Source organism: Astyanax mexicanus, chromosome 5 (genome assembly GCF_023375975.1).
Source record: "Astyanax mexicanus isolate ESR-SI-001 chromosome 5, AstMex3_surface, whole genome shotgun sequence".
NCBI classification, from domain to species: domain Eukaryota; kingdom Metazoa; phylum Chordata; class Actinopteri; order Characiformes; family Acestrorhamphidae; genus Astyanax; species Astyanax mexicanus.
Genome location: NC_064412.1, coordinates 11343191 through 11370596, shown reverse-complemented (window position 1 = coordinate 11370596; position 27406 = coordinate 11343191). Strand labels below are relative to the sequence as shown.

General features: G+C 39.5%; 1 protein-coding gene across 2 annotated transcripts in view; it reads left to right on the top strand.

Moving 5' to 3' along the window:
* The window catches only part of LOC103030582 (membrane-associated guanylate kinase, WW and PDZ domain-containing protein 3), a 217321-nt gene that overhangs the window by 124788 nt on the left and 65127 nt on the right, over positions 1-27406 (top strand). For both annotated transcript variants that reach the window (XM_049479184.1, XM_049479185.1), the window contains exons 2-3: positions 13316-13432; positions 23244-23363. In XM_049479184.1, coding sequence (XP_049335141.1) covers positions 13316-13432; positions 23244-23363 — 237 coding nt within the window. The remainder of the gene's footprint in view (positions 1-13315; positions 13433-23243; positions 23364-27406) is intronic.

The following is a 27406-nucleotide window of genomic DNA, read 5'->3' as shown; positions in this document are numbered from 1 at the left end:
CATTCAGTGACAAGTATTAAAAAGAAAAAGATGTCATCCCCAACTTATACCAAAAAATGGGATGGAGCACCATCATTCCAGAGATCCAGAGAGCACAGTTCCCCGGCTCCACAGTTCAATGCTGTAGGGCTTTAAACTCTTAAACTCTTGCCCACATCTGGCATTAGGCATGGTGCCAAATTGTTCATGCTTTTCTGCAACAGAGAGTCTGATTATATTGACAGCACTTCTCTACAGTTACTAGTAAACAAATAGCTGAATGCATATAGCAGAGGAGTTGTCCACAAACATTTGGACATGTAGTGTATCTTCTGCAGTTTTTTTTTATGTTGTCATAGTCTTAGAGTTTGTATATAATGTGTATAAAAGCTGTATCCTTGTTTTTTTTTAAATGCCATTTAAAATGCATGTTTGGCTTAGTTAGCATAAACATACACGCATAATATTGCTGGCTTTCTACACACTCCCTGCCACAGCATGTATAATATTATAATAACAATGTGTATTATTAGCTTGAAACTATATTAAAATGTTATTTTCACAAATTTAACAGAGTTTTATTTTGAACCATCTGAACATTTCTCAGAGTTAACCCCATGAGATCCACCACCTTTGTCAACAGGGTGGCCAATACATATTTAAAAATAAAATAAAGAAATAAAAGATAAAAGGAAAATGATATAAACATAGATAATAATTATTCATGCTCACCTAATATTGTGGTGAAGGGTGAATAAGGGCCTCCCCCTCTCTTTAGGGTTCTCTTCTATTCTAAATAAAGATTATTCAAGGAGACTATGCCCTGACCTTTTAACTCCACCCCCAGTATAGATACAATTATTTATAGTGATTTCTAAAAAAAATTGGATTTTAACTTTACTTATTATTTCTTCTTCACATTTTTCAACTTTTTGTATGTTGTAAAGGGCTGCTCAATGCTAAAAACATTACAAAAATCATCACTTTTAGCCCACCATGCTTCTATGTTCAATTCAGTTTAGGTCCAGTGCTCCCACTGCAACCAGCTTGATCCAGTTCAAACCCCTCACCTTCACTCCTCTCTTCCCTTGTTCCTCCTCTCCCTCCCACTCTCTCGCTCTGCCCTGGTCTAAAAGGGTCAGTTCACAGCTGGTCACTGAGCTTTCACAAACCCGGGGGAGTGAAGACCTTCTGTCAGAGTGTGTATGGGTGTTTGTGGGTGGACGTTTGGGCATGTTCAAAAAAAGAAAAAAAAGAAAAAAAAAAAGAAACAAACGATAGGAAAATGCACTATTTCCACTCTTTTTCTGGCTGACTGCAGTGTTCACTTCAGTTTTAAAAGGAGAAAATCCCAAAAATCCAAAATTCTTCACCTCAGAACCATGTCGATGTTTCTCCAGACATGTTGCAATTAGCTTAGCATGCTTTAATTCTGTCCCGGAGGATTGGGCTGGATTGGATTGAGAAGAAGCACCTTTTGACAGTTCTCTGGCACCGTGATACACTCATCCCATAGGTTGTGAGTCACATGAAACAAGTGACAATAGTTCACCTTATTCTGAGGCTACTTCACAATTTGCGTCTCATGCTTGTCAGAGCTGAAGAGAATCACACTTAATGTTCTCCAGGTCGTCAAATCCTGCATAATTCACCACTAATTCTGCTCTGACACCTGTCGCTTGGCATGCCATGCCATATTTATTACAGGATTATACTGTGCGTGAGGACAGCACTGCAGATTAGGAGGGAAAGAGAGAGAAAGAGAGAGAGAGAGAGAGACGTAGACTACTGCTTGTTCCCTTTTTTCTCTATATATACTGTCTGCTTTCCATTCTCTCTGCGTTTTATCTCTTCTCCATCATTGTTGGCTACTGCTCTCGCCTGTTCCCCGTCGCTTCATTATCGTTATCTTTTTTTTCCTTTTTTCAGTCCTCTTTAGTTTTGTCTCTCACTCACAGTCTCACTCATTTGTCTGCTTCTTTCATTCACAGTAGTAAGCATTCACCTTCCTCCTCTGCATCTTTCAAAATGTTCTCCTCCTTCTCCTTTTTCTTTCCTTCCTCCTTCTCCTCCTCATTGTCTGCTGAAGCTGCAAATTCTCCCACTTTCTGCAACTCTTTGTGAACTCCGGCAGAGTTAATGCTTTGGAGGTTGGCAGAGGAAGAACACACTGGAGACCTTAAGAGATTTTTTTCAAATGTCTTCCCTATATATGTGTGTGTGAGTGTGTGTGTGTGTGTTTGTGTGTGACAAAAACCGTCGCTTGAAACGTCAGTTTTCACTCTAGAGACTTCACAGGTGCTTTTTACCAGCGTTGTTATTCCATTTGTGAAGACTTTGCACGCTGAATTGAACAAGGGCTGCTAAATGGGACACACGCTCCTCGGTCTTTTTGTGCACGGGAACTTTCGCTGGGCGACATGTTTGTGTAGGAAACGTTGCTCGGAGCGCTCTTCTCAGTCTTAGGATTGAAAGACAGAACTTTTCCACAGATCTGAATCTGAGAGATAATGTTTACTGCTAGAGCTGGGACTGTGCTGCACATCGTCGCTGAAAACTTTTCACTGATGCTTTTTTTTCCCCTTTTTTTGTCAAAATGTGAAAATAGCACTTGTTCTTCACGTTGTATCTAAATCCATACTTATAGAGATGCTCCAAAATACACTGAAATATAATCTTTTTACATCAGGAAAGTAGGGGTATGTTATTTTTTTTACACTGCATGTGTATGTTTGGACACACCTTAAAATCAGTGTTTCTTCATAATTTTTGATATGATTTTGTGTAGATTAATACTAAAGTCATCCAAACTATGAAGCAAAACATATGGAATTATTAAATGATCAAAAAGTGTTAAACAAACCAAAATATGTTTTATATTTTTGATTCTTCAAAGTAGCTCAGTCAATCTGCAATGTTTTAAGAAATGTGAAAGTATCCTCAAGTGCAGTTGCAAAGAGCCTATACCTAAAAGCTTCACAGAGTATTTTGGTTTGTTTAACACTTTTAAGTTACTACATGAAACATAGAATATTGTCACTGTCCAATGAAAAACAAGTATCTCCATTATTGTTTCCATTATTTTTAGGTTACCCAAAAATTTAACAGACTGTCTCTTACACTGTGCCAAAATTTCTTGGTGAACGGACCAATAGAAATACTTAAGAATTACCTGAAATAAACTCTTTTTACATTGACTTCCACTGAAAGTTTAGAAGGTTTTTTCTCTCTAATATAAAGTAGCTGTTTTGGAGATACTTGTTTTTTTAATTGGACAGCAATGATATGAAGGTATCCAGACTTTTACTGACACTGTATGTTATATGCCCTTTTATTCAATTGTTTTATTCAGTTTGAATGAAGCAAGAATCAACAAATTGTTCCTTCCTTTGCTAATAAGAACTTATATGGAAGCAGAAACGAATGAGAACAGAAAAAAATGAGCTGGAACCAGATAGACATACTAAAATAATACATTTTTGAGTGTCTTACCCCGTTTACAGAGAACAGATGATAAGAAATGGCAGTGTGAATGTTCCACTTGCTAACAAATAGTATCCATTTTTTATGTCCAAACAAAATCGATCTTAAGAAGTAGTTAGGTGTGTGTGTGTCCACTGTGGACCTCTAATTTGCTAGGCCTCCAGCCTAGTTACGTCACATGAGCACGGTCTAAGGCATAGACACCCCACTCTACCATACTGCTTACCTAGTATGGTGTTGTTGTTTTTTTTTATATTGTTTAACTCATGACTTTTTCTAATGTTGCTGTGTGTTGTTGTGTAATAAATTCAAGCAGGTTCATAGAGAGTTTGTGGACTCCTAGAGCAGCACAGCTAATATAAATAGCTAGTATGAACAAGATTAACTATACCAGTGAAATCATCCCTCCTGTAAACTTATACATGCCATATTATGCCATACAAGCAAAGGCAGGGTAATACTGGCATTTTACAGTGCATTTTATATATACCCTGCGTTTTGAACCAAACTGAACACTGCACTGTTATTAAAGATAGCCTCACAGAGAAGACTGATTTTGTGGTTTGTGAGCACAGAGATAGATCAATCAGAATGTAAATTCCACACACTGAGTAAATGTATTATTGCAGCATTTTCTATGTGTTTATCATGAAAACTCATACTGCTGTAACCATACAAATATGAGTGTTTGCACACCCCTAATTAAATGCTCTGAAATTGTTTTGTAATCTGCAGTAAAGTTTCTATTTCAAACATTTGGTTGCTTTTTGACCGACAGTATGAAACAATATGCTTTTATGGTTGTCAAAATTAGAGAATATTATAGAGAATATATAATATATTGCTATATAACGATTAGCAAATGTTTGATCAGTTGAAAAATTGGATAAATTGGTAAAACACTAATGAATCTGAATTTGTCAGTTGCTTAACCAACATAAAATTGTCCACTGTAAAAGTTGTTAGGGCCTTAGCCTATACAGTACATAGTGATCTTATATTGAAGTAGCAAATGATAGCCTGCTTTTAGAAGCATAAGATTCCACCCGAGCTTGACTCTATAGATGCTGGAATGTTAGAGTGGTCGATTGCTGACGGAACTGGAAGCTCCGCGCAGGTTCTAGCGGGAAACTCGAAATCACGCCACTTTTCTCAGCCAATCACCAACTCCCACCTGTCCTTATAAGACCTCCCTCATACCTGTTCTCCCCTGCTTGCAGACGCCGACTGTCGTTTGCCGTGCTTGTGCTTTCTCTCGTGGTGCCTGTTATGTCTCTGTCTCGTTTGTCTCGTAGTCAAGTTTCTGACTCGGATAATGAAGCTGTTGCCCCCTCGCCGTCTCAGTCGCTGTGCAGGAGTGCGCGCTTGTCTGCTCGGGACTCGCCCTGGTCTGCAGTGCCTTCGGATCGGATCATGGAGTCTTTGGAGGCTTCGGGCATTCCTGTCGCAGTCGATATATCCAGGGAGGATCTTCTTCTGCTGGCGGAGCTCACTTTGGGCTGTCCTTCCGCTGCTCTTGCTGTCCCGGTTCCTGCGGAGACCCAGGCTGCAAAACCTGGCGGTAAGCGGAAGGCGAAGTCCTCTTCTCCTCGGGCGGCCAAGAAGTCCTGCCGTGCTGCTGATCCGCCGCTCTCCACTTCGCCTCTCCCTTCTCCTCCTCTGGTCTCCGCTGATGCAGCTTCGCCGGACTCTCAGCTGGTCCAGGTGCTTCGGTCTCTCGCGGACTCTGTTAGGGGGATTGACTCCCGGCTGGCAGCTGTGGAAAGGCGCCTGGGATCCGCCTCCGGACCTGGACTCTCTTCGGAGCCACGCCCCCTCCTCGCCTCTGCCTCGAATGCTGCGTTCCCGCCTGCTGCTGCCTTTCCTGCTGCTTCTACCGCTCCTGACGCCGCTCCTACTGCTGCTGCTCCTGCTGTTGACGAGCCCGTGCCGGGGCCCTCCGTTGCTGTCGCCCTGCCCTCTTTCACCTTGGCCTCGGCTGTGCCCGCGCTGGCAATGGGTAGGCCTTTTGTCTCTCCTGCCGCGGCCGCCATTTCTCCTCGCATGCGTTCTGATATTGTTGCTGGAAAAGACATTAATTTGGCCTCTCTTCTGCTTCCCTCGCCTGCCGTTGATCGTCAGATGGTGGACTGTGGGGATGTCTCTGTTTTTCTGAAAGCATCTGACCCCCGCGTGCAGCGTAGCCTCTCCTTTGGTGAATTTGCTGTTGCTTTCGGCGTTTTCCGGGACGTGCTGTGCGGGGCGTTTCCTGATCGCCGCGAGGAACTGGACTTGTATTTGTCTATGATGGCTGATTTCGACCAGCGCTATGGTGGCGCGCTTTATTATGAGTATCATAAGTCGTTTTCGTCTAAGGCTGCTTCCTTCGTTTCCCTCTACAATACTCGCCTGAATTGGTCCATTCTGGATACTGAACTGCTCGTTCGCCACTTTGGCGGTCAGCGTTCGATAGCTTGCTCCGTGTGTGGTTCCCACGGTCACGTGGCCGTGTTTTGCCCTAAGGCGGCGGCTGGCCCCGTTGCTTCTGCAGTTCCTGTCGGGGCTGCTGCACCCGTAAGCTGTCCCCGCGATTCTCGCGGTCGCCCTCTCATTGCATTTAATGGTGCTGTGTTATGTAATAATTTCAACGAGTCAGTGTGTACTTTTCCTCACTGTAAATTTCTGCATGTCTGTAGCTTCTGCAAAGCATCGCACCCGAAATCGGTGTGCCCTCGCCGGGTTCGTCCCGCGAGCAGAGAACCTGCCCCCCGCTCAAAGAAATTTTGAGTGGCCATCCGTCAACTCCTATTGATGTGCCCGCTTTAGCCTCTCTTCTTTCTAGTCACCCTGATTCTGTTTTTGTCGATTATTTGCTCACTGGGCTGTCTCAGGGGTTTCGGGTTGGTGTTGTCTCCTCCCTGTCCTCCTCTGTTGTTTCGCGGAACCTTTCTTCTGCTATGTCTGAGCCTGATGTTGTTTCTGCCCTCCTGGCTCGGGAGGTTGCTAAAGGGTATCTAGTGGGTCCGTTTAAGTCCCCTCCGTTTTTTCCTTTTCGAGTCAACTCCCTTGGCGTCGCCACGCGCAAATATTCTGGTAAGAAACGTCTAATTTTCGATATGTCCTCTCCGCATTCTGCTGTAGTTTCTAGCGTTAACGACTGCATTCCTCTGCAACCCTTTTCTCTGTTTTACGCTTCGGTAGACGATGCTATCCGTTTAATCAAGATCGCTGGCCGCGGTGCGTTGCTGTCCAAAGCTGATGTGACGGACGCTTTCAAAATTATCCCGATTCATCCGTCTGACTGGCCCCTTTTCGGCGTGAAGTGGGCTTCTAAATTCTATTTTGCCGTCAGGCTTGCTTTCGGCTGCCGGAGTAGTCCGCGTATATTTGACGCCCTGTCTGAGGCTCTGTGTTGGATCCTGCTGAATGTCTGTGCTTTGCCTTTCGTTCTGCATTTGCTGGATGATTTCCTGCTTGTTGATTTCCCGTCCCCCCGCCGCTCTGCTTTGGATGTGCTGACTCGCGTTTTTCATGGTATAGGCGTGCCTCTCTCTGCTGCTAAGTGCGTCGGCCCGTCCACGCAATTGGAATTTTTGGGCATATTTTTGGATTCGGTCTGCATGCAGGCGTCTCTCCCTGAGGTTAAATTGTCTAGGATCCGTTCGCTGTTGGCTTCTTTTAATTCGCTGGCTGTCGTCTCTAAGCGAGATCTTCTTTCCCTCCTCGGTCACCTTAATTTCGCTATGCGCGTCGTGCCCCAAGGCCGTTCCTTTATTTCCCGTCTTCTGCATTGCGCACACTCTGTATCTGGCCTCCGTGATATCGTGGCCCTGGACGAGGGCTGCAGATCTGATCTGCGGTTCTGGTCCCGTCTCCTCGGCCGCTGGAACGGCGTGTCTTTTTTTTATGACGATGCGTTCCAGTCCTCCGATTCCTTGAGTTTCTTCACTGACGCCGCTCCCTCCGTTGGTTTTGGGGGTTATTTCCGAGGGCAATGGTTTGCATAAAAATGGCCTTCTAATTTTTCTGACATCGCCCTCGGATCTGCCTCATCGGCCTTGTACGAAATGTATCCCGTGGTCGTAGCTAGCGTTTTATGGGGTGAGTCTTGGTCCAGAAAGCGCATCACCATATTTTGCGATAACGAAGCAGTGGTTTCCATTATCAATAAAGGAAGATCTTCATGCCTATCTATCATGTCGTTTCTGAGACGTCTAATCTGGCAATCCGTCATGCATAATTTTATAATCAGAGCTGAACACATACCGGGCCACCATAACGCCATAGCTGATGCATTGTCTCGATTTCGATTTCAGGAATTCCGACGCCTATGCCCGGCAGCACAACAGGATCCAACACCTTGCCCTCCTCTTCAGCGGATAATTTTAGACTGAATAAATTATTATATGTCTATCGGCTTATCACCAGCTACTCTGAAAGCTTATAAATCTACGTGGTCTTTATTCACTCTTTTTTGTCTGTCTTTAAACATTCCCATCTACCCCGTACTCATATCTACCGTTTGTGCATTTATAGTACATAATTTTCAGACACGAAACGTAACAATACCTACGATCCGCAGAATGCTCGCCGGCGTTCAATTTAATGCTAGATGCTATGATCCGAGCTTTTCCAGTCTGTTTTCTAATTCAGCCATACGTCTGCTTCTTAAAGGCTTGACTAAAACACATAAACGCACTCCCGACAAACGTTTGCCAATAACTCCAGATATTTTGCAAAAGCTAATTTCTGCTCTTCGCGTGGGAATGTTCTCAAATTACATAAATAATCTCCTGGAGGCTGTGTTTCTCATGGCTTTTTATGGTTTCATGCGTCCTGGGGAATTCTCTTGTAACACTCAGTCTTTTGATCATAAACATGATTTAGCATACTCGGACATTAGCTTTTCACCCACGCACTACAACATTTTTCTCAAACATTCCAAATCAGACCCCATGAGGAAAGGCGTCACTATAACTATCACAAAACTAAATGGTTCACTTTGCCCTTTCGACTCTATGGTACGCTATCTCACATCTCACCCTCATACTTCTGCTGCACCTCTTTTCATACTTCCCAATGGTCTTCCGATGACTAAGCACTGGTTTAGAGAGCACCTGTCTCGCGTTCTTAAAAAATGCTCCCTTTCACCTTCACTTTATTGGTCTACCAATATCATCAATTAAGGCCCTCGGACGATGGACTTCAGCATCATACGAATCATACATAAGACCAGACAAACATCTTGTTCGGGATGCCCAGATGTCTCTGAGTAAAGCTATCTAGGTACGTATTTATATCTATTTATACTTCTATTTTACTGCAAATAACTGGAGGCGGTCGTTAATATTTTATACAAACGTCATATTATTGCTGCTCATAATGTCACGGCAGCCTGCGCTCGCTCAAATTATACTTCCTACTCCTTATCTACCTACATATCAATTCGGGCCGTGCCCGCTCATATGCTAATTAGACTCATAGTCTGAGTTTTTGCTGCGCAGCGGGCAGTGCCCGCTCTCATACATTGGACTCGTAGTCCGCGTTTTGCTGCGCTGCGGGGCGTACCCGCTCTATACCCCTTGGACTCGTAGTCCGCGTTTGCTGCGCAGCGGGCCGTGCCCGCTCTTATATCCTTGGACTCGTAGTCCGCGTTTTGCTGCGCATCGGGCCGTGCCCGCATTTTATACCCATTGGACTCGTAGTCCGCGTTGCTGCGCTACGGGCCACGCCCGCTTCTATACTCATCCGGACTCTGTTTGCAGAAGTTGTGCCCCGCAAGGATTAATGTATTGGTAGTCCGTATGCCATCACACACAATTTATGCTTATCATACGCATTTAAACAAGCTCAAGTTCTACAAGTACTTCGTTTACAACGAACCTAATAAACCTATGCTATTGTAAAATAAGCGCAAATAAATACAGCATATATGTACCCAGCGAATGAGAGATTTAAATAGTAAACACCTTTTTAAGCCTGTGTTTAACTGTTTTTACCTTTCAGACTTCCTGAACCAGGTAAAGGATCCTCCCGTGGGTAAATATGTTTTTTCATATTTTGGGGATTGGCTCCGCCCCCGCCGTACCTATACGGCAGGATCTGCAGGATGCAGACGCTGCAGACCTGGGCTTTCGACGGGGCTTTAGCCAAAGACTATATTTACGCTATTTATAATTGTCATACGTGCTTATTGTAATAAATCTTCTTGCTGCACTTTGTCTCTAGAGTTTTCCTGCTAGAACTGGAAGCTCCGCGCAGGTTCTAGCGGGAAACTCGAAATCACGCCACTTTTCTCAGCCAATCACCAACTCCCACCTGTCCTTATAAGACCTCCCTCATACCTGTTCTCCCCTGCTTGCAGACGCCGACTGTCGTTTCGCCCTCCTCCTTCCCCACCGCCTCCAGTTCGGTCCCGCCGGTTGCCCAGGGGATTGGCTCCGCCCCCGCCGTACCTATACGGCAGGATCTGCAGGATGCAGACGCTGCAGACCTGGGCTTTCGACGGGGCTTTAGCCAAAGACTATATTTACGCTATTTATAATTGTCATACGTGCTTATTGTAATAAATCTTCTTGCTGCACTTTGTCTCTAGAGTTTTCCTGCTAGAACCAGGAATTTCTCAGCCCTCAATGAGCCACATCACCCCAGGAGTTTAGACAGCATAATCCATCTAATGCCTCGCTAAATCCCCCTACAGCGAGCAACTATAGAATCTATAGAATGAAAATAAAAGGTGCTGACATGAATGCACTTCATTCAATAAAATGTCAATTTCCACTTGGAATAGCTGTTTTCTTCCTGCTCCTCTGTAGAGATGTTGGAGGCTATTTGCTGTGAATTTCTCAGTCCAAAGGCTTCATTATATGGTGGTAATTTGTAGTTCATTGACATGGATTATAATCCATGTACAACAAGTACAACAAATCATAAATTAAATAATTATTAAATTAAACAATTTGGACATTTCAGGCAGTATTTGTTCAGACCACCCCATAAAACATTTTCAAGAACAAGTGTAATAGTGTTATATAGGTTTCTATGATCCATTTTTTTCTTTACTGTTTAGAAGTTAAAAAGTTAAAAGCTTATGGTCATATATGTGACTATAAACCGTATCTTTATAGTTTTACAGTTCATTATTATTTTTTAACTTGCCATTGCTATGCTTTAACTGCTATTTACATGTTTATTTAACATCCAAGCAGATTGTTTAATGTTCCCAATAAAAACGTATGGAATTATTATGAAAAACATGAAAACATACCAAAAATATGTTGGTCAGTGCATGAGCAGTGCCGGAAAGAAGCACATTTTGATGGGAAAACTATTTTATTTTTTTATTCAGACAATTTGTTTTTTTGGGGGGAGTTTTCCAATGTAGCAAAGTAAATTACTTGTGTCAAAATGTACTTGAGTAAAAGTAAAATTACCTATTTTAAAAACTACTTTAAAAATTACAAATTACTCATAAAATCTACTCAGTTACTGTAATGTGAGTAAATGTAATTAGTTACTTTCCACCTCTGGTTATGCATATAATTTACTATGGTTCTATGTAGCTGCTGGCTCAATGCAGGCCTCTGGAGGATTATTGTATTCTTCAGTATTCTTCAGTTTGCTTTGTAAAAGTAAAAAAACAACATCCTCTAGCCATACTGCATCCCCTAGCTGTGGCCCACAGCTTGAAACCGCTACTCTTTCTGATGCTGTGATCAACACAGTCACTGGATTGGAACAGCGCTGAGAGGCTGTGGGATTGTGTTGGGAAATGTGTGAAGAAGTAAACTATAACGACCACAGGAGATGTGTGGACAGCAGTGAAGAATGTGTGGGAAGCTGCTCCAGCTTATGAGCAGAGGATCACATATGTTTCTGAATAAAACACTTTACCTTTGTGTTTTCTGCTAATAGTCGCATGTCTGCAAAGCCAAGTCATAATTAGTGCACACAATATGTTGTGCAAGCTGTTAGAGTAGTACTGCAATAATTAGTGGATGGAATTGAAAACCTTTCAGTGCATCCTGCAACACTCAATCCGGTTACCTTTTATTGAGCTAACACAGGACAGGGGGGAGTTCACTGTGGGCTTATGTGGATCTTTAGAGGCGCATAGATATCAATGGCATTACATTACATTACATTTGGCAGACGCTTTTGTCCAAAGCGACTTACAATAGTGAAGTACAAAAGTAATAGAAGTTAAAGGTAAAAAACATCTTTAGATAGGGCCTAAAGGAGGTCAAAGGGAATAATGGGATAGAGGAGTAGAGGAGGGGAAGAAGGAGAAGAGGTTAGAAGAGGTAATTCTCTGACTTGACTTTTATATATATGAACTTAATACACATTAACAGCCCACAAACACAGCTAGAAAAAGACAAAAGTACCATTTACAATAATCAGTGCTTAATTTCCCTACAAGTACAGCCGTTCAACAAAGATCACTCGTTTGTATGACTACAGTACACCAGGGCTGCCAAAACATTAAGGACACACAAAAACTCAACAGTCTGGTGGTCTTTTATTGTGAATAAGATTCACATTGAAGGGCATCGTTGAAAAAGGCTTTTTAATTACATATGATACAAGATCTGTCTCATTTGCATTCGCAATTCCATGATAGTTAGCTAACCAGGGGCATTGCCTGGGTATGTAAAGATATATATTAGAATAAGTATCTATATATCGATATATGATGTTTAAGACTATAATGTGTAGTTTATTAGCTGATTAATTGGATCCAGTGGAAAACATACAATTTTAAGGCAGAGACCAGGGTTAAGAAACTTAAGTATAGTACTAAATCATTTTTTCTCAAACCCTGACTATCTATCTAAGCTAGTTAATTCTAAAGTTAAGATAACTGACTGTAACAGGCTGTAATTTATTAAGCACACAGTGGGTTTCATTTGTGTGTTTTGATTCAGAGACAAGTCTTTTTAACCAGCTATCAGAAACATATTATCCCAGTTTACATGGTTAGCTCCATTACCTTTCTTTTAGAAAAATCCTCACCAGCGGGGGGGCTGGGGCTTCCCTACTAGCCCACCGCGCTCCGCAAAACCAGTAAGCTGATTGGCTGTTTCTCCTGAAAGGCGGAACTTTATCCTTGAACTAGATCTGTGATTAGCTTTAAGGGATTTTCCATTCACAGCGGTCAGTGACCTGTCTGCTCAGTACAGCTGAGCTGGGCAAAACAATTCGGGGCTACTGGAAATTTATTCGGGGCTAAAGCCCCGGAAGCCCAGGCCAGGCAATGCCCCTGTAGCTAACTATCAAACTAAGCCAGTATGAGCACTGTTTTACCGGTGACCAATGCATAGCACCTTCATCAGAATGCAGAGAATAGGTTAGACAGCCCTGGCCCCGCCCCCGTAGTGAAAATCATGAATCTGATTGGTTAGATTGTCCTATGAATTTGCTAATAGACTCATTACTACACCCTTCAAAAAATCAATAAAAGGGGCATGCAGACACAAGTGGGCAAAGGCCATTTTAAAAAGCAGTTTTGATTGGTTGGTACCGCTGTCAGTCAGATATGCGTCCTATAGCAACTGAAAAACGCAGACTAATGCTTTGAACTAGTTGCTGTTTTTTATTTTAGTTAATTTATGAAATATATCCTTCAATTTAAAATAATCATAATATATATATTTACTGATTAAATATTATGTAATGATTCACATGCACCTTTTGTCACCCCTTCTCTGAAGAGTTTGAAGGGCGTTACTGCACACCACTGCTGGATAGATAGATGACTGTTGAATACTGGGGAAAAAAATGAATCTAAGGGAGAAGGCTAATCTATTCTTCTTACCATCTTCTCTCTCTCTTTCTCTCTCTCTCTCTCTCTCTCTCTCTCCTTCTTCTGCAGGCAAAGTGCTGAACACAGATTTGAGGCATTACCTCAGTCTGCAGTTCCAGAAAGGATCACTGGACCACAAACTGCAGCAAGTCATCCGAGACAACCTCTACCTGCGCACCATACCATGTAAAACTGACACACACACACACCAAGCCTTTCACACACTTATCCTTCCTGTCTATCTGCCAGTCTGTGCTTTATCTCCAAAGTCTTTCTCTCATTTGGCTGTCAAAGTGGAAGTGGCTGCCACAGCCGAGTCTGGCCTCTCTGGGTGGCTGGCAGCGGAGAGAGCGCTAGCACGTCTCCCTGGGCTAAAACACTGCCGTTCCGCAGACCTGCTGTATTATTCAGCTCGCTCTTCCTTCCACTATGAATCGCTGAATAAGAAGGTTGCAGTCTGTCTAGGCTTAGAAGGAGAAATTCTGAGCAGAGCTGCTTCAAGTAAAGCATTGAAGCGTTTTCAGACGTTATCCTGGGCTGAACGTGGATGCGTCGTAGCCAGACTGATGTAATGGTTGGCAGAGAATATCAGCCACTTTTAAAATCCCCCAGATTTATAGGTAATGCCAAAATCCCTGCCAAAAAAACCCAGATAACTTGTGTCTTGTCTTGTATCGTAATGAACCTGTGATGTGAGGAAAATTTTAATGTTGTTGTCCTCAGATGCTAGTCTTAATAGAGACTGATGGAGTGCCAGGAATCTTTTATTCATTTCTGTAGCAAAAAAAAAAAAAAAAAAATCAAACAATCCTCTATTGTTAAAAAAAAAAATCGTAATAAATAAGGATACATACCCAGTTTATTGCATACATTTAAACTTATATAAAGGCTGTGTTCACACAAGGACTCTTTATAGGCTATATTCACACAGTAATAGGGATGCACCCACCAAAAGCAACCAAAAATATTTAGCTGAAAAAGCTGGCAAAACAAAGCATGTTTCAAGTAAAAAGACTGAATAACTTAGTGACTAAAATCAGTTATTAATTTATAATGTTAGGATTTCCTTTAGCAGTGGTGGAACCTTAAAAAATGGTTGTTATGTAAATAAGGAGGGAGCCGAGTGATCCAGCACTCTAAAGCGCTGCCACTATGAGTGGGAGGTCACAGGTTCGAACCCCCCGCTCATGTAGCTTTGCCATCAAGCTTTCCCCACATCACTCCTAGGGTGATGTCCACAGTACAGGGCTGAGCTCCTCCGAGCGCGCTGGCTGCTCGGCAACGCTGCATCAGCAGCAGCTTGAAAAGAAGCGGTGACTGGCTTCACATGTATCAGAGGAAGCATGTGCTAGTCTTCACCCTCCTGGTGTGTTGGGGCATCACTAGTGATAGGGTTGTGTAATTGGCCGTGTAAATTGGGTAGAAAATGGGGAAAAATTTGAAATAAAATTATATAAAAAAAGAACATGTTTTAATGGCTTGCCTGGTTAAATTAAAGGTTAAATAAAACAAAACAGTGAAAAGACACCAGAGTTACAATAGCTATAGCTACACCTATCAACAGATTTCCTATATCCAGAAGACCATGTAAAGACTAAGCTCACATCCTTCTGTCATCACCACTCCAGCACAACAGAGACCAGCCCTTCTTTTATATTAAAAGCCTCTGCAGTGTTTGTAATTTCATGGGCCACCAACTGTAAACTATATGTAGTAAAAAGACTGTATTGTACTTTGTTAGTTAGTAAGTATGTAAATAAAATTCAGGCTTTTAAATTCATGCAGTGGTGAAAATGTGGAGTGAGAAAATCGGTATTCAACCTTTGTATTCAACTTTTTCATGTTGATGCATCACTTCACAGCAGATAATATGGCCCAAATGGAGAAGAAAAAATTGATGACAGCAGTGAGAAAGTTTTTCAGTGCAGGTATAGAGAGGTAACAGACAATACTACTACTACTACTACTACTACTAACAACAACAAAAAAATAAAATAATAATAATAATAATAATAATAATAAAAACAGATTTTGTAACAATAATTAGGCAACTTTTATTAACTTAACACCACACACAAAAAAGAACCAGATAACTGTAAACTGGGGCTTTCTTGGCCTAGTCTGGCCATCTGTCTCCAGCCAGTTTACTGCGGTTTGCACCTCATCACATTAAAAATTATCCTCTAGTCTCCTCTAGTCTTTGGCTACTGCAAAATAGAATATAAAAGTGTTAGAGCAGCTCCTGCCAGGCGAAGCTACTTGCCTAATTAGCCCGATGCCTCCCCCCCATCAATTCTACCTTCTCCCATCCAAATGGGATGCCACTGCATCGTCAAAATAATGTATAATAGTAGATATTTCTTTAAAGATACTCTCTCTCTCTGTCTCTTTTAATGTTATAATGCTTAATTTGTTTGTTTGTTATAATTAATTAATTAGGAAACTAGAAATTATTTATTATTTAGGAAAAGAAAAATGCATTTTTTTTATCTGGCAAACTCTTTTAAACAAAGTATCCATATTATTAATCATACCAAATTTAAAAAGAAATCTGCTGATGTTACAATAACATCATTTTGCAAGTCTGATGATGAAACTAATAAATAAATTGAAGCTCTATAAACCATAAAGGCATTTATGTTTGCCCATACTTCAATTCCTCACTATAATACTATGTAAGTTATATGTTATTTTCAGAGCATTGACTATATAATTTATATTTTCAAAAACAAGCCTATGGTTCAGTGTGTTATTTAGTTTGTTCAGTTACTTCAGGTACCATCTTTTTGACCAAACTAAAGTGATGTTGTCTTAAAATAATCCAAACCTGCTGTTATATCTGCAGAGTGGAAACCGACTCCATATTAATGCATATAGTTTTAGAATGGACTGTCATTAGGTGTCCCAATACTTTTGTCCATATATCAAGGGCAAATCAACGGATGTGCACAAATGATGCAACATACATGAAACATGTTTAAAGATCCTTCTTTAGTTGTTTCCAGCAGTGGCCTTGAGCATTTCTTATTCCGCCAGACCAGAGCTATAGCCACTAATTTTATGTTGCATTATTCTATCAATTTCAAAAACACAGCTTCGATGTAAAGATGCACTTATTGTGTCTTTACATTACAGTGTTCTGATTGGGTAAAAAGTAAACCTCACAAGAACAATGTTGGTTTGGAAGATATGTTGCCCCCAAAATAAGTGTGATAAATTCTATTGTTGTCTATATTATGTAAAGCCATTTTAAACCACTTTCATAGTGTCACTCTCTAATATAAAAGACAAAACATGCAAATACACCTTTTAGAGAGCAAGTAATAAATTAATTAATTATTAAAAATATTCAAACATTAGAAATGGAATTCTTTTTCAATTTCCATTGATGATGATGATTATTATTATTATTATTATTATTATTATTATTATTATTATTATTATTATTATTATTATTATTATTATTATTATTATATTTGTATTACAATTTTTCTTTTGAATCCATGAATCTTACATTTAAGGATTAAACATAAATGAAATTAAAACATTGTTTTTAAACAGAGCCTTTGATACACATACTGTCTTTCTTTTTTTTTTTCTTTTTTAATTTTAGATGAATCCCTGGACTGTTGAGTAAGACATTATACCTGTATTATACCTATATTATCTTGTAAGCACACGTTTTGTACTACTGCACTTGAAAGAAAATAAATAAATAAATAAATAAATAAATAAATAAAGTAAAAAAAATAATGAATAAACAGAGCTTTTGGACTCTTCTCAATAAGGAAAAAATAAAAATTGACATTGATATTGAGGTCAGTGACATTTATTTAGGTCATGTTTATATATTGCATAAAATGTTGATAATGTAATTGTCTTGACAGGCTTAAATATTTATAAAGGATATAAGTATATATCAGTATATAACAGTGTGTTTTTTTTTCGTATTATATTTTCCATAAAATATATATTGCCTTCACAATATATATATATATATATATATATATATATATATATATATATATATATATATATATATATATTTATATATATATATATATATATATATATATATATATATATATATATATATATATATATATAATCATAACTCCTGATACATATTGTATCGTCAAGGTCTTACCAAGACACAGCTTTAGTCAGTGCATATTTCCACTGACTCTTTTTCTGTCTTAACTTACAGATTATCTCTTTCTTTTATCATCAAGAAGATGCTTGTCCAAAGACATCAGATTTGAAGCGTCCCGTGCATTAAGTATTCTGGTGGCGGAATGCTTGATTGCGGCAGTGTTATTTCTGAACGGCGTGGTGCGAGAGAGACTGAGGAGTGAATTAATGACTGCTTGCCCGATGAGGATAAAGCACAGTGTTACTCTTTGATCTGTGTGCAAAATGAGCCGCACTGAGGCAGCCCAAATCAAATCAAATAAAACTTCAGAGCATGCCAGCAATTTAAGCATAGCGTGTGCTACTGCTGTCCTTAGGTCACTCTGTACATGGCCTAGTTACAGCTTGACATCTTTCTCAATCTCTCTCTCTCTCTAGCTTTCTCTCTCTCACCCCCACACTCACTCTCATCTCTCTCTCTCGCGCTGTCATTTTCCCTCCCCCTCTTCCATTCTCTCAGCCTTTGTTGTTGTCTTATATGTCTGTTTCTGTACCCAATCTAGTTGTCTACAGTCCAGTTCAGAAGAACAAGGGCACTATAAAGATAAAGATAAAGAGAGCAAAAGAGAGAGAGAGAGAGAGAGAGAGAGAGAGAGTTACAGGCAGAAATGTGTGGAGAAGAACAATCACCTAGAAAGTAAAATAAGAAAAGGCTTAGAGGAAATGAAGACAGCGCCTCCGGTGGAGAACTTGATAAAAGCTCTTAAAAGCTACTCTGATGGAGGGAGAGAAAAAACAGCCTGGGGAGGTACTCAAATCCCCCCACCCAACTTTACTCCTCCTGTTTCTTTTTCTTTCCCCTCCTCCTCCTCATCCTCGCTCCTCCCTGCTCTAGTAAGCGTAATTAGAAGTAGGGGGCAGTAATGAGAAAGCCAACCTTATTGCTTTATCACATACAATATATGGACGTGACCCAAATCATTTTTGCTGACCTCAATATTGCCCATTGTGTTTATTTAGCTCAGCACGAGTTTTTGTTTGTAACAATAAACAAGCATATCTAAACGAGGGCTAACAAGACAGGCATGAGTCATGAGGAAGACATACATCATAAATAGGAGCAAAAAATGTGTTAAATCCGAATGACAAAACCAAAGAGGGTAAACTTAAGAAGGATAAATAGATAAAAATAAATAGAAAAAAATAGATGAGAACAGTAACAGGCTTGACAACACAAAAAAGAATGCCCAGTATGCGACTTTAAAAAAGTTGGCAATACTTTGCAAGGAAACATACAAAATTGAAGAGGTGTTTATTAGTGTTGTCCATTGATTATGTTTCTTTGTGTGATTAATCATGACTAATCACAAGTTAAAATGTTTATAGAGGTAAAAGAGCTAGAGCTGGTTAAGACATAAGTTAAGAGACAAAACCAAAGAGGGTAAACTCAATGAGGATAAATGGAAAACAAATGGATGAGATCAGTAACAGGCTGAAAAAACACACAAAAAGAGATTTAACCCATATTTACCCATACATTTAATACAATTTACCTAAAGAAAACTGTTAATTCATCACTAGGCACTGTAAAAAAAGTAAATTATGGGAGGATTAACTAAAGTTTCCACATTAATTGTGTTCATTAATGTGTTAGTATTTATATAAACAGGTAGATTGCAAACAGGTGAAACAGATCTAATACTCAGGTGATGATGAATGTCATAACTATTTTTGAGTTGTTGAAAATCACATGAGAAGGGCTGAACAGAGATGTGGATTATGGATAGTGTGGTCATTGGAACCAGTGGACACAGGAGGGAGGCCTGAAAGTATGGCAAAACAGTGTTTTTATATTCCATTTCCAATGTCTGAATTTTCCTAATGATAAAATGTTTATTGCTCTTTAAAGGGTGTAACTGCATTATTATGTAATTACCTTATTATTATATAAGTGACCTAAAATTGTCTTTTAATGAGAAATATATATATACTGCATACTGTTATCTTGGCAGGCCTGGTAATGAGGCGGCAAAATTACACCAGACTTGCAATATCAAACCCAGCAATTTAACCTCTTGATCATGCTGTAAATGTACTGTACTCTACTGTACCACAATGGCACTTTAAGGATACAAGCAGTGCAATTTGGCCGTGCTCTGCTTTTAATATAATTTACTCTGCTTAAACTGAAGCCTAATTTCTGCACACTCTTGACTCTGGCATTTCAATATTGAGAATCTAATATAAATGTACCTCAAATGACAGCGGAGCCTGGTGGCATTTTCTAGCACCCACACGAGCTGAGCTGAGAAATGTCAGCTCTTATTTTTGGCCTTTTATCCGAAAGAAATGCCACCCTTGGATGCAGCCAAACAACCAACTCCACTCCGGAGTGGGTCCTGTAGAGAAAGGCAGATACAGTATGTGCTCACGTTCTCTCACAAACTTACTTTGAACCCTACTGATCAAGCCTGTGTGTTCCTAAGACACAGTAATAACCTGTGCTTGTGTGGAAAAAAGCACAGGTCAACATAGCTGTGAGGATTTGATTGCTAATTAGCTATGGATCACAAACACCACTCCAATTCCTGCCAAAATTCTTAAATGGAGCTCCATTACTTCAGAGAAAAGCTGCTTCCCTGCTTTACAGCTCAGTAGAGCCCAAATTAGGTTGCTTTCTGCTAGGGGTGTCCCATATCGTATCGTACGCAATAATATTGGCAATATTTTTAAATATCGTGAACAATATTATAGCCTAAAATATCGTTCCACCCATCCCTAATTATCACATATTGGAACTATTTTTTTTTTATGTTTTTATCAAAATAATAATTCACACTGTTCTCATTTCCTATTATATATCAACTAGAGACAGATTATATCTGTCCAGTGTTACTAATTGTACTTCAGTCCTGGATATATGGAGATATTTGGAGATCCTTATTAGTATCATGACATTCTGGATCATTGACTTCTGTTAGAAATCTTATAAAATTCATGTATTTTTTTTTTTATCAGTTAGGGGTATGCCATATTAAATCTAGACATTAATACATTTTTATTTTCATTTTTTTGCAGTAGTGTATTCTTGTTTTTTTTTTTTTCATTCTGTTTTTCGTCATACCGCCAAGAGGATCGTTATCACAGAAATATCATGAAATATCGCAATATTATTTTATTGCCCGTCCCTACTTTCTGCTAGATTTTACAACATTGATGTGAAAATTTAATTGCTTTCAGCAACCAAAGCTTCAGCAGGGTCAGATGACAATACAGTGATGAGTAGTTCTGGTTCACAAGCACCACTCCAACAAATCCCAAAAGTCTTAGATGGAGCTCCATCACTTGAGAGAAAAGCTGCTTCCCTGCTCCACAGCTTCATAAACCCCCAATATAGTTGTGTTCTGCTAGATGATGCAACATTGTATAACACAGTGGATCAACACCAGCAGATGACATGTCTCTCCAAACCATCACTGATTGTGGAAACTTCACGCTAGACCTCAAGCAGCTTGGTCTGTGTGTCTCTCCACTCTTCCTCCAGATTCTGCTCCCTTGATTTACAAATGAAATGTAAAATTTACTGATGATCAGTGATGGTTTGGAGAGACATGTCATCTGCTGGTGTTGATCGACTGTGTTTTATTATCAAGTCTAAATTCAGTGCAGTGTTTTCCTAAAAAATCTTACAGCACTTTATGCTTTCCTCTGCTGACAAATTCTATGGAGATGCAGATTTAATTTTTTTCAGCAGGACTTGGCACACTGCCCACACTGCTAAAAGTACCAACTGGCCTTGTATAATATTCTAATTTTTAGAGATACTAATGTTTTGGCTTTTATTTGCTGTAAGCCACAATCATCAACAATAAAAATAAATAAATGCTTAATATAGATCACTCTGTGTAATAGATCTATATTATATATATATATATATATATATATATATATATATATATATCATATATTTTCAATGTTAAACTAAATTACTGAAATAAAGTAACTTAAATGCAGACAAGATAAATGCAGACAAGTTTACCAACACATTTCAACAGAAGTCAATGCTTCAACATAATATCATAAAATGAATGCTATATTAAAGTAAAATACATATTATTATGAAGATCTTATCTGCTTCTGGTAGATATGTCTAAAAATAAAATAAAATTAAATATATACTAGTGCATCTCAAGATGGGTAAATGATTCACTCACACAGGTTACACTCAACTTAGTCTGTGTCTCCAAAAGTGCCGAAACACAACAAATTACATATTTAATCACTAAATATCAGTACCTTCCATGTTTTTAACAACATCTAGACGTTTAAATGTCTTTTAATTCACATGTTCAACTGTTTTTATTGTTTTTAGAGATGGAGGACATGGCAGAAATAATCGCTGGCTAATCGAATAATCGAAAAAATGATCATCAGATTACATATTTACTCACTAAATATCAGTAGTTTCCATGTTTTAACAACATCTAGACGTTTAAATATCTTTTAATTTTCATGTTCAGCTGTTTCTATCGTTTAAGAGATGGAGGACAATTCAGAAATAATCGCTGAGTAATCGAATAAAATGCAGCCCTACACACAACATTACACTCATAGTCTAATTGAATGGCTCACAGTAACCTGAGCACAGGAATAATTTCTCTAGGGTGAAACTACATACAGTAGTTCACACTTTTCATCTCCACAGCAATGCAGCAGAGCAACAGTAGCCGCATGTTCTAACCAATAACTGTAAATTATATAAATATCATATATACAGGTAATGGGTCCAGTTCTCTGTGATTGTAGCCTCTTACTGTGGGGTCCGTGGGCCCTTGTTCACACAGCTCACGGATTCTTGTTACAGTGCAGGCTCTCGAGGGGAACTTTACTGTTGCTTTTATTAGTTTTCTCCTCATACATTTATCCAAAGGTCTCCCACAAGCACAGCAGGACTCTCAGCCTGGCTGTGGCTGGAAATGAGCTTTGTTTTATCAAGAGAGCTTCAGTGGCAATTTAAAAGCTGTGTTCTCCAACCAGAGGGCTGCAGTCATGGTTTCCCTTTCAGTAGTGGGGTTTCAATCGAAACACACTCACACAGTGTCACAACAACATGCAGTGTGCCAGCAGCAGCAGCAGCTTCAGTCTAGAACTACAGATGGTTAGATGGATCAAACTGTGAAAATGTGTTAACAGTGTTGAGCAGTGTAATTTTTGGGTATTATAACTAATACTTTACCTGTGGCACCACTAGAGTGACTATTAATGTCGTATCACTCAGATATAACCGTTTTTAGAAGCACTTTTCTAAAAGCTGATTTTTTTTTTACACGCAGCTCATTTATATGCTTCATAGCCCTCCTCCTGCATAGAGTTCTGGGAGATAAGACTATGCATGACTAGCACTTCAGACTCACAAGATGTTTTCTGACAATGCTGTAATGCTTCCTTTTTCTTATGAATTTAGCACATAATTAAGCACATTTCAGAGCCTTCTTTAAGCCAAGTTCACTCTCTGTGTCTCACATCTCTTCGTGGAAACTGCAGAACAAATAAGTGTTGATAAAAATTGCCTTTTCAGCCTTTCAGCAGAATGTGTTTTGATTTTAAAGTACCAAACTACCTGCGTTCGCGATCTAAAACTGCAACTTAGAGCATTATATGCATCGATATACAGTGTACATAGAGGAATTTCATTTCTATTCAGCCAATTATTTTTAAAAAGGGACAGAGAATGTTCATTCAGTTTATGAATACAACAGATTTTCTTGAATATGTTGTATTGATGTGGAAACTAGCTTCACTGTGATATTTTGTAAAGTACCTGAAAAAGACTGTGGTTGGTAAACTTAAGATGTTTTATTTACAGGTACTACCAGGCTGCCGAGAGATGGAGAAGTTCCAGGAGTGGACTATAACTTCATCAGTGTGAACGATTTCAGGATCCTGGAGGAGAGTGGGCTACTACTGGAAAGTGGAACTTATGATGGTAAGTACCTCAAGCCAGACTTTCTTTTTTTACCAAATTCAAAACCTCTGGAATATAATCAAGAGGAAGATGGATGATCACAAGCCATCAAACCAAACTGAACTGCCTGGATTTTTGCACCAGGAGTGGCATAAAGTTATCCAAAACAGTGTGCAAGACTGGTGGAGGAGAGCATGCCAAGATGCATGAAAACTGTGATTGTTTTTTTTTTTGGCCCACCACCACCCCCCCTCTTCGGAGGACTTTACTAAACCATATACCTATAAAAAGCAAAATCAGAGAAACTGATTGTCCTCCACTTTATTAGACACTCCTACCTATAGCTGCTCCACCATGTAGAAGTAAAGTCAGAGACAGAAGCTCTGAATCTGTTGCTGCTCAGTTTGTGTTGATCATCCTGTGATTCAGTAGTCACAGGATGTCGACATCAGGACGCTTTTGACTGAATATTTGTGGTTTGTGGACTTTTCTCAGTGCAAAAGTCACAATGAGGTGTTTAAAAACTCCAGCAGCACTGCTGTGTCTAATCACTTGTACCAACTCAACACTCACTAACACACCGCTATCAGTGCTGAGAATGATCCCTTACCCAAATAATGGGGTTCTGACTATTGGACAAGGACAGGGTGAAAGGAGAATATTAAAGTATGCAGAGAAACAGGGATGAGCTTATATAATGGACAATGAGTGTAGAAACAAGGAGGTAGTCATAATATTCTGACTGGACTGTGTTTTTATTCTAATATGAAAGTTGTACTACGTAAATAAGCAGTCAGTTCTCAGGTAAGAAGCATTTTCTCATTTCCACAGGTGTCTGAAACTTCTGCAGAGTGCTGTATTAATACACACACTTCTTTGAAAGCCATGTCTTAGCTGGGAGCAAGTTGAGATGTGTTCTTTGGGTGTCAGCTAAGCTGCGGGATAGATTTAGCTTAAGAGTCATACAGCAGAAGATGGTGACTCTGCTACTGTGAGATTACATGCTGCAAACGTACTTTGCAGTGCTTTCAGCGGAACTGCTGTAAAACGCACATAAAGACAGGGATAGGGGTAATCTGGTCACTGTAATCATATGAAACCTCACTGGAGCAGCTCCACATATGCCTCAGGGCCTTGGGGAGGGTTTTAACGCAGTAAAAAGGCCCTGCTTGGTGGAAGGCTGATGTTAGATCACCCTGTTTTTGACCAACTTGGAGTAGTTCCCTTTAGTCTTGTTATGTGTAAAGGGCAGCACAGATAAATTATCCCGTTAGACCCTGTATGTTAACCCACACTTAAATTTCTCAAGTCTCTAAGTTTCTGATTTTTGCTGACTTCTCCCTCAAATCAAATTTGATAAAAAATGCAAAAAAAAAATGGGAGGGGCACTAACTGGGTGATGTATGGGTTTAGAGGCAGGGCAGGAGAGAGAGCCGATTGGCTGAGCTGCAGCAGCAGCAGTGAGCCTCTGATAGTGATAGTAAGACGCAGATGGTTGGACGTCCCAAGGAGGGCGGTATTATAGATTGATTGATTGAGCTGCATATTGTGATGTGTCTGCGTACCAAAGTACACAAACACATCATCCATGCCTATAGCACAGTTGTACCTGCAGAGACGGAAATTACCAGGAAATATTTATAAAATATAAGGAACACATTTCAGCTATTAATGAAAAATATATAGTTTAGGGTTTAGTGTGTCTTTAATCTCAAAGCTACACTGCTTTTATAATTAACATAAGTTTCATTGGCCCTAAAATAGAAAACCCAGTGGGATTTGCCATAATATGCTAAACCGAATGGTTACCAAATTGTTTTCATGCATTCATTTAAGTTTCTGGATTAAGAATAATAGCTTAATACAAATAAACCTTTGGTTCAAAGGGTCCAGCCCTTCATACTTTATTGTCCTTTTTGAATCAAGGTTGATATCAGTGCAATTTTAGCTTTGTGTGCTTAAACCAGAAAAAAATAAAATGCAAAAGCAAATTAAGGCATTTTCTCAAGAGTGGTTTTAGATATGTCTAGATCTCTACCCCAAGGATGAATGAGGGGAGAGAAAGAGCACTGGAGCCTGACTGTGCTAGGCTAGTGGAGTTAATGCGGCCCCCTGTTGCCTCTGTGGTCGAAGCCTTGCCAAGGAAAGCCTGCTGGGATGGCTAGGCATGTCAGACAGACATGCCCATATGTGCCCATCCTCAGAGAGAGAGAGAAAGAAAGGGAGAGAGAGAGAAATACGGAGAGGGAGACAGGCTTCTAGCACACATACACAGCCACACAGAATTCATGCACTGTTTCCGCTGCCATCATATGAATAAATTGGGCTGTTTTTTAGGGCACAGATGAAGCCTTGCCATTAGCTTTGATATCCAGGAGATGGTATAGCCGGGACCGCAATGAAATGGAATCAGACTTGCCATTTTTGGAGGCCACGCGACACAAATGCAAATGTGCTTGAATTCAACCCAAGATAGCTGGAATTGACTGCATGCTAAAAAAAAAAAAAACCATTTTCAAACCCTGATTAGCTTTCAGTTGTGCCTAAAAAAACCCTTCCCCATTGTGCTAAAGGGACTTGTGACTCTTATCAATTGTGGATTGATTTTTGCCTCTCGCTTTGCAGTCAGCCTCTAATTGAATTCTATGTGATCTCCGTTATGACTCTTCTCAATTATGTGTTGATTCACAGCAATAAAGACTTGAAGGCTCATTGAAAACCGATGGCGCATCTGTCAGCTGCTAACTGTTTCAGATCTTATTATTCTTTATATTCAAATGGCTATATCAACTAGAACTAGAACTTCTTTTGTGTAATATTTTACTCAATTAGTAAGTCTCAGAATGTCATACATTCTGCATTTGAGCTTTTTAATGGAGGGCTAAAGCTCATGCTGGCAGAGTCCTACATTTTCTCAGAAACTGCTCAGTTTATTTTTCTTTTAAATGTCCTTGTCATTCTTGCACATTTGAAAAGTGGATCTGACTCAGTCTTCTACAGTAAAGACACATGAAAGACATTATTAACTGTACTGACTGTATTTGTATGCGTCCTTGGTCTGAAGGGCTGTAAAAAGCGAATGAAAAATAACATTTTCTGTTGATTAAACCATAGCTCTTTAAAGCTATGATTTTTATTTAATCGTCATCTGCAGACATTAATGTGGAATTTACTGAAATTATGAATATGAACATATTAAGCAAATAAGACATAACTATGACAAAATATGCCAAAACTCTAATTTGACAGACTGAAGAAGGTTTTAAGAAGATAAAAAATTTCCACAGTTGATATGATGTAGTTAAACTAAATGGATTAACAGGTTAACAAGAAAAGTAGAGGTCAAATTAAAATCTAGGAGACAAATAGAATCTTCTAAAGGAACGGTTTATAAGATTATTTGATAAAAATCTCATTTATTTGACTGCAATTCATCTTTAGGACTTTAGGACTTTTTTTCAGTCCTCCAGTTGAACGGTCGTTTCCGGTTGAGAGTACACTGTGCACTATTGGCTGTCGCTTCTTACCGGTGTGTGGATGAGTGTTGAGTGTTAATGGTTGTGTGTAAATTGTAAAGCATCCTTGGGTTTCTAGAAAGATGCTATGTAAGTGTAACTTCATGAAAATTCATTCATTTATGAATTGAGTTTTAGTCGGACATGACTTGAGTGTGTTGTGAGGAGAATGTAACTATAATATCATGTTAGACAGTTCTTCCTAATTTTAGTGCTCTATGTTTTACTGAACTTTTACTTATTTATTTCAGTATTTGAACATTGTTTTGGGTTTTAAAATAACCCAGAATTAGATAACCACGTAAGCACTGGACACCCCTAATAATACTGTATACTGCATTAATGTTTCGAGGCAGTATGACGGTATATAAAATAGAAGATACCTCCCAAGCCAAGAATTATGCCTAATCATTATGCTTGGGTATAAAACAAAAAAAGGCAAACATGTGATCAACCTTTACCCCTCAATGCTACCACTTAATTGTCTCTCCAGCTGTTGAATTTGACTGCGGAAAAAAATCTTTAGACTCTTCAGATTAGAGCCAAATA